Source organism: Gossypium raimondii, chromosome 11, assembly GCF_025698545.1.
Source record: "Gossypium raimondii isolate GPD5lz chromosome 11, ASM2569854v1, whole genome shotgun sequence".
Taxonomy (NCBI): Eukaryota; Viridiplantae; Streptophyta; class Magnoliopsida; order Malvales; family Malvaceae; genus Gossypium; species Gossypium raimondii.
In genome coordinates, this window is record NC_068575.1 from 53,896,904 (window position 1) to 53,905,445 (window position 8,542).

General features: G+C 31.9%; 1 protein-coding gene across 1 annotated transcript; it reads right to left on the bottom strand.

Annotated features, from left to right (window-relative positions):
* Window positions 1–5,735: 5,735 nt before the first annotated feature.
* LOC105802907 (transcription factor MYB61) lies at window positions 5,736–7,938 on the bottom strand. The gene is made up of 3 exons (XM_012634811.2): window positions 7,470–7,938; window positions 7,247–7,376; window positions 5,736–7,159 (listed from the first exon to the last, which is right to left on the bottom strand). Exons 1-3 carry the CDS (start codon window positions 7,600–7,602, stop codon window positions 6,094–6,096), a joined length of 1,329 nt encoding a protein of 442 aa, XP_012490265.1. The 5' UTR covers window positions 7,603–7,938; the 3' UTR covers window positions 5,736–6,093.
* Between the last annotated feature and the right edge of the window lie 604 nt (window positions 7,939–8,542).

Here is an 8,542-nt window from a genome sequence, read left to right on the forward strand (position 1 = left end):
GGTGTTTTTCTAGAGTTAATAGTTTTCTGCTTTCTGTGTGCTTTATTTTGCTTTGATGGTTGGTCTTTTGATTTTAGGTCTTTTCATTTCCCTATAGTGTGTTAATTTATCAGACTTTCTTAAGCCAAATACCTATTAAATGAATATTAGTTTTCTATGCAAAAAAAAAAAGAATGAGGATATAACATTATTTGATTAACACTTTTAAAATGATCTTAATATAAATTATTCTCAATTAATAATTAACCCCAGGAAAACTGGAATCATATGCAAACCTTCATTTTATTTTTGTTGTTAATATTCCAAATCAAATCTAGTAAAAGAATATGATATTATGATGGGATTTTGACTAATATAGGGCAAAAAAGAACCAAGGGAAAATTGTTTGGGAAACTGTGAATGTGAATTATACAGCGCAGTGTTGTTTTTTTTGTCATTTATTATAAAAAGTCAGCTTTGTGGAAGGGAAGGCATTGGTACAAATTTGAAGGTCCCCAGATATTTTGACAAATATAAATGTGGGAAGATTCCTAAAATTGCTGGAGCAGACCACCTCCAACATTCAACTTAACTTTTCTCTATTCACGAACTCACCCAACGATTGAACAAAGAAAATATTCCATGATTGCCTTTTCATTTTCCCTTTCTACATGTATATAAACTACTCACCGCTATCCGTGCTTGAATCAGGATCATAACTTTTGATACCCAAAAATAATGTTGCTCTCCAATCAGACTTCAACACTTAAACTCCACAACATACAAGAAAATGTCCTCAAAGTCTGGGCTAAACCATATTATACAATTGATTGCCGACAGTGGAGATGGAAAGCGATGTACAGTGGGCTCCAAAAGCCCCTCCCAACAATGCATTGTTTGGTTAGGGGAAGAGTGTCGTGGAGGAGCATATATTAATATTTAATTAAAAAAGGAAACATGGCCCAGATTTTCTTGGTCAAGAAAACCATGTGATATTCTATTGTATTGTTGAGTTATATATAAATTTGGTTGGGCCAACGGGGGTAGAAAAATGGTGCAGGGTGGAGTCTGGAACTTGGAATATGTAGCTCATCCGGGTTGGTTCAATCATTCAACAGATTTTTACAGCATAAGGGGAAAAAGTGTTTTTTTTTTTTAGTAAAAAGAGTAATGAAAACAACAGCTTTGTTGTGTAGTAATTGAAAATGGGTGTGGGGATGTGTGGGTGTCCCCTTGATGGGTAGTATAGTTCCAGATGAGCGACAAGAGTCTTGATATAAATCCTAAATTATTCACTCTTTGCTTATTATTTCACCAATGAAATCGATTGCTTATTTGTGGGTTGTGAGAAAGCAAATGAAATGCCGGTAAAAATAAATAACATAAAGAAGAGGGAACTATTGACTGTAGAAAAAGTCAAGGACAGTGTCACGTGGTGATGGGGCCCCTGGATTCTCAATCTTATTTATCTCATGCCAACTTATATTATTATTAAATTTACAATAAAATTACTCATCATTTCATTAAAATATATGGTACTCAACCATTTTTTAAAAGAATATATTTTTTTTTCTAAATTATCAATAATTTAAAAATAAATTATAATGTTGTCATTATTTAAATAAATTTTTAAAATATAAAATTTTTTGAATTGAATGTTTTTTGCCAAAACTTTTAATTGAATTAAATATAAGTTAATTTAATCTCGCCAGAATTGAATATCAAATTAATTCAAATCCAAGAGTTAATGATTGGTCATGAAATGTATTCCATTTTTATAGATGGAGATCGAACCTCCAACCTTACGATTAAGGGATGAAGTGAACAATTACCACATCATATCTCATGAATAAGTTTAGCTTATTATTGTATCTCTTTTCTATATATGCATGGTAGTGATATCGGATTTTTTATATCTCATCAACCCGTAAAATATATGTATGTTTATATTATATTATTGAATTATTATTTGATATATTTATTATTAAATTTTCTAACTTCATAAATAGAGTTAATAATAATGTGTTTTATTTATTTAATTTTTAATATTTTAAATATAAATTAAAGATTTCAACTTGTGAATTTAAAAAATTTGTGCCAAATAATAATCCATATTATATATCTTAAATTTTTTAAATTGTAAAATAGTAATGGTTATGTTTCTATTGAGTTGGATGGTGGTGGTTGATAGGGGTGTGCAAAAAATATTTAAAATCGAAAAAATTGAAGTAAATTAAATTGAGAAATTTTTCGGGTTTGACATTATAAACCGAATAAGTCATAACCCATGAGGCCAAAAGCTCAAAACTCATTTACATATCTAAATTTAAATTTAAACCTTAAATTCAAATACCTATTAGAACTCAACATTCTTAAAAGCCTAAACCCATTAAATTTTAAAACTCAATAACCATTAATATTTAAAACCCAAATTGATAATTCAATTTTGGTATGATATTCATTTTAATTTTATTATTTAAAATATAAAAAAATCAAATTGATATATATATATTTATTAAATACATGCAAATTGTATGTTGGCCGTGTAAGAAAATAAATAATTTTTGAGTTTATTAGAATTTTTGATTTAATTTTAAAATATTTTTATAATGAATTTGAAATAAAAATAAAATTAAAAGAAGTATAGCATATTAAATTAAAGAAAGATGGCAATTGATTGAAAGAAATAAAATTATAAATACTTCAAATAGAAATCTTTTTCCAACTAAAAAAATTAAAAATCGAACTGAAAAGTTGTAACTTGCTAAATCGGTTTAATTTGTATAAATAATATAATTTATTTAATTTTTTACTATAAAAAAATGGAACCAACCCAATACATAAATACCTAAACTTTCAGCCGTAATTGAAGCAGCTATTGAGACAAATTAGAGGGTGAGGTGTGAGTTGAGTTTTGGGCCAATTTGAGGCAGCCACTCCAATACTTTAATCAACTACATGCTTACCAAATTACACGTTCCCTTCCCATTTTCCTTTCATATTTTGTTGATTTATTCAATAACCTCCATTACTAATTTATGGGTTATATAACAAATTTACTATCTTAATACTGAAATTTATACCTATACTTGATACTCAAATTTTATGTGATTGAGTGTTATAATTAAACTTTGAATTTTATTAAATTTTCATCAAATTTTTATTTTTAAATTAAATTTTACTGTCTAATATTATTTCTGATGGTTTCAAAAAAATTTACAAGAAAATGTTCTTTCAAATTTCAAATATTTTATTTTAATGGTCAACTATAAGTTAATTTATCAAATATTAATAAATTATCTTAATTTTTATCCAGTGAATTTAAAAATATATAAAGAAAAAATAAGTTCACTTTTGATCAAAACCTTTTTATTAATTTTAAATATTACATCAATTAATTTATTATTTTAACTATTAAAATAAAATAAAGTCTAAAAATAATTTGTATTAAATCTTGTCTCAGGTTATTTTAATTTGCACATTAACCTTAATTTATTTATGCTGAATGAATGTTAATAAAGGTTTTTCATTTTCTATTGTGTCTGTACAATTTGATTACAAATAATTAATATTTTCGTTTTTTTTCTGGATAATCAATATAGCCAAAGAATAATTGATTTCCCTATAAAAACAGTGCGATGCCTTAACTTGAAAAAAGAAAAAGAATAAGAAAGGAGTTATATGAGCTTAAATTATGACTCATTTTTGTCGATTGAGTTATAGCTCGATTGGCATAAACATTGTTATTAATGTAGGAGGAAGTTGATTTCTGAAGTGCATTATTCTCCTATGAGTAGTGCTAGGTATTATCCAATAATATATATGAGAAGGCTGTCACTTTCCTGTGTTTGAGGATGAGGGGATTAATGCTTATTTTATTACCCACAAATGATATATATCCAAGCCTTGCCTTGTGGAACAGACACTGAAATCAATACCTGCGATAGGGGAAGCAAAAGAAAAACTCGCAAGCACAGTAAGCCTTCTTATTCAGAAATCTAGATTTTGTCAATTATGAAAATAAAGCTTCATTGGGTCAACAAATTTTCTCCTTTTTAAAGCAGGATATATAATGCCATTGCAAGAGTCTAGCTTCTCAATACTATTTCATCATTTTCAAAACAACGTTGCTTATAAGTTTTTGTCTTTAATTGATCCTACCTTCTATTCACCTCTCTCTTACTTTATCAATAGTGTTTTAAACTCCAGTTGGCTTCCCCTTTTTTGCTCATAATTTCATCTCTGATCTCATCTTTTTCTTTGCTTTGTTAACCCTATTCTCATTACCCCAACCTGTTGCAGTTTCATCATACTCAAATAAGTTGCTAAACCTTATTATCAATATGTTCCTGCTATAAATGTAAATAACAAAAACAAACCCTTTTTGGTTTCTCTCTAGTTTGATTGTTTCGGTTCGGCCCGTCAATTACCAATGTGAATGTCTAGGGTTTGAATTTGAAGTATGCTGGTTTGCTGAACGAAGTGTTTCTTGTGTTGATGTTAGTGTCTTAAAAGAAGCTACAAGACACAGCACTACTTACATGGCCCTTATTCCATCGCATGTCACTTTCCCATGCACGCTCTCCCTTACTAACTAAATTCATTTCTCCTTTTCCTTATCTGATCGTCAACTGCCCCTTTTTCTTTTCTTCTTCTTCTTCTACTTATTTCAAAAAAAAGAAAAGAAAAGGCCATGCTCTTATAGTCTTGAGGGGGCCAGTGGTGGGGTTTAATACCTTCATTGAGTCTTGAAAATGTGGTTTCTATAGACATACATACATACATACATTATGGTTGCCTTCCCTTACGGTGATTGAGTTTTCTTAACGTTTGTATTGAAGTTGACAACATCTTTTGATTGAGAAAAGGAATTACTAATTGAATAATTAATGTAAATCTTTTTATTAAAAAAACAATATTTTATTATGATTATTACATCTATTCTAGTATCGATTACTTGTTCGGCTGGGAATGAGTTATTTCAAATTCCAACTTAACCCTATTATTATAATGGTTAAAATATAACATACTTTCTATAAATTTAAATTTTAGTCATTTTATTTTTAGATATCAAATTTCAACTCCAATTGTTAATATTATTAAAATTATTTTATTCAATTCAGATTTATTACAATGCTATTTTTTAATTACATTGCTAAAAGAAGTGTTTTCTTTTATTTCAAAATGTTACGAATAAATTTAATAAAAAATTAGTGTTAACAATTGAATATGAATTTTAAAATCTAAAAAATGCAGGATCTAAATTTCAATTTGTGAAGAGTACGAAGAGCTATGACATATTTTAACCTATAATTATTAAAAAAATATAAATAATAATTTAGAATTAAGTTACAAAATTCATTTTTAAAACATAGTAGGATATTTGAAGCCCAATCCGTCATGTCGGGCCGAATCTTCTTACAACTCATGAACAAATTTGTATATTATAACATAAAGTCCTAGAAGAAAAAGGAAAAAAAAAAAAAAAAAAGGGGAACAAAGTGATAAAGCTGTTATAAAAGCGATTACGATTTCTTTGTTTCGTCTAAAACAATGATAGACAACCACTTTTGAGTGTTGGAACTGGAAAAAGAGTGTGCTGACAAAAGAAGCTTCACGTGTTCTTCAATTAATATCTGTTTTTCAATTGAAAAAGCAAATGTAATCCCCCACCCCCAAAAAAGTTCAAAATATTAAGAAAGGAATGCTAAAAGTAAAACCCCCCATGGATGAACTTGAAATCTATACTCATACTCTGACCAAAAAAGAAAACCCCATAAATATATACTATATTTTTTTATCAACAGTTGTTTACATGTAGAATTGCAACATTCCAATTCTCAAATATGGCCATTTGCAAAGTGTCAAAGACGACTAAAAGACACTGCAACAAAGCCTTATTCTGCAGTTCTACCCCACAAAGCAAAAAAAAAAGAAAGAAAGAAAAGAAGCTAATAACAAGATTGATTTGCTCACAGATAGTCCAAAAGCAGAGGTGATAATTAATTTTTGTATCAGACCTATATACACCAGAATTAAAAAGAAAATGAAAATGAAAAATCTGTGGTACACACCTTATACATGAGCATGCCATTAGTTCAAGTTTGATGCTTTCTAAACATGTCCATAAGCTGCTGTAAGTCTGTGGATGTCCTTAGCAGCACACATATTGGGATTTTGTAAAGGTTCTTGCTGCTGTTGCTGTTGGTTATGAGTCCACATACTGTTTGATGAATTATTAGTGAGGAAATGTGTTTCTGATTTGATGTCCATGTTGTACAAGGACTGTGGAGTTTGATTTTGCAAAGCAGCGGCCATTAGCAATGGGTTATTCAGATATTCGCTCCATTTTATATCTTCTGCTTGACTTTCCATTAGATGGAGTGGAGCCTCTTTCTCTGGTGTGCTACAATCTGGTAATCCCCAAGAGGAGCTATTATTGTCGTAGAAGGAACTATTGCTTTGCAGCTCAGTGCTGTTGCTGCTGCTGTTACTGTTGTTGTTAGCGGAGGCACCCGTTTCCCAATAGCGGGAACCATTCACGGTGAACGAGGCCATTGAAGGACTATCAGCGACGGAAGGCTTGTACCCCATAGAAGCAGACAGAAACGAAGCCGTTAATGGTGGGAGAAAACTGGACATCGCTGCTGAAGAAAATTCGGAATTGATATCGAAAGCTTGGGTAGTTTGGGTGAACCAGGGAGTAGGGTTGGAGGTAGATGAGAGCCTGGCATTGGACGCATAGTTCAATTGGTGAACTGGAAGATGCCCCACCAAATCAGAAGGCTGGCTGTTGGTCGAGAATTTATCCAGAAAGAAGCCTTTGCTGGCTGTAGTAGTAGATACCATCAAATTGGTGGTGGTGTTGCCATTGTTATCGCTGCTGTTCACTGTCTTGGAGGTGGGAGAACCTTCCATTTCCAGTTGGTAACCTCGTGGAGTAACTGGTGATGTTCCAGGTTTAGGATTGTTGGTGTTGATGTTCAATTCACTTGAAGCCATATCCTTGCTGTTGGTGCGTGGTTGACTCTTGTCTTCACCATGTTCAACCTCTGAGAGGGGTTTGTGAGTGACAGGGTCAATGCCTCGCTGCCTAAGCTTCTTCTTTAAGCAAGAGTTCCATAGGTTTTTAATTTCATTGTCGGTTCTTCCTGGCAATTGTGCCGCAATTTGGGACCACCTGAGGAGGAATCAATACAACGCAAAGAATGTTAATAGAAAAAGTGTATAAAATCCAAGAAAAGAAAGGATGAGAAAGAAAGGATACCTGTTCCCCAAAACTGCATGAAGTTCAATTATGAGGTTTTCTTCTTCTTGAGAGAATGTACCTCTCTTTAAATCAGGCCTTAAATAATTAATCCACCTTAACCTGCAGCTCTTTCCACACCTCTGCAGACCTGCCAAATTTGTCATAAATTCGGAACAAATTCATCAACACTCTGCCTCTGCCTAACATGAAAAAAGGAAGCTAAGGATGGTTGAAAAGTTACCAGCTTGTTTAGGGACAGAGCTCCAGCAACCATGGCCGTACTTGGTAATATGCCTCAAGAGCTTCTCATCTTCTTCGGGAGACCAAAGACCTTTCCTTAGCTTCTGCTTGTAACAGCAAGAGTGCCTCCCCATTTTGAGACCAGACCAGATTACAAGGAGGAAGAGACCTTTCCTAAAACAGCAGCTTTACTGAATCCTAGGCGAGATTGTCAGCAATGACCAAGGCTGCTTCTCTACAGTATCTTTGAATGCTTTGGTAAGAAAATAAAAATGCAATAGAGAGAGAGAGAGAGAGGGAGCGAGGTGGAGGCTAGAAAATGAAGTAGCAAGTGAGAAAAGGAGTTGAATTAATATAAGAGGAGACTCTCCAAGCAGAAAAGTCGCATTCATTAAGTGTTATAGTTTCTCTCTCGACCCCTCCCCCCATTATTTTATTTTATTACAAAAGCTACGGCTGTCTGAATATAGAGAAAAGGATGGTAATGTTTGTAATTACATTCTAATTATAATAAATACTCCCTGTTCTTCCATTTACTTATTTTCACCTTATCATTTCTTCTCCGTAGGGGTGGAGATTGAAGTGAATAGTCTCAGTTGCATGTGTCTCATCAATGGTCTGAGAATTAATGTTGTGTGCAGGGATGGTGGGACATTTTTGTCTGATATATTTTACTGTAAGGAAGATGAAAAACAGAAGTTTGACAATAACCCCATGCTTTTAACTCGAGTCACTGAATTACCTTTCCAGGAAACTTCAAACCCATTTTCCAAACTAGGCCAAATAAGCCAAATTAATTCTCCAGTAATGCAAGAAAGTAATATAATACGATATGAATACCCCTTTGCTTATGTGGCAAACACAAGTTGTTTACTCTATCAGCTGTTTTAGGCAAATCTTCCAAATTGAAGAGCAGCTTGAATAATTTCATCATTACATGGGAAAGAACAAAATTATATATTTGGCCTTGTTTCACAATTAAGAATGTGTTTCCTGTTTCTGATGAATTCCATTCAGTGTCATAACTTACCTTACTCCACAAATAATTTCCACTTGGAGATTTTATACTAATTC

Coding starts and splice junctions, on each gene's coding strand:
- LOC105802907 (XM_012634811.2), bottom strand. CDS start 7,602: ATGGGGAGGCACTCTTGCTGTTACAAGCAGAAGCTAAGGAAAGGTCTT. Junction 7,377..7,469: donor CTCTGTCCCTAAACAAGCTG/GTAACTTTTCAA, acceptor CAAATTTGGCAG/GTCTGCAGAGGTGTGGAAAG. Junction 7,160..7,246: donor CATGCAGTTTTGGGGAACAG/GTATCCTTTCTT, acceptor ATTCCTCCTCAG/GTGGTCCCAAATTGCGGCAC.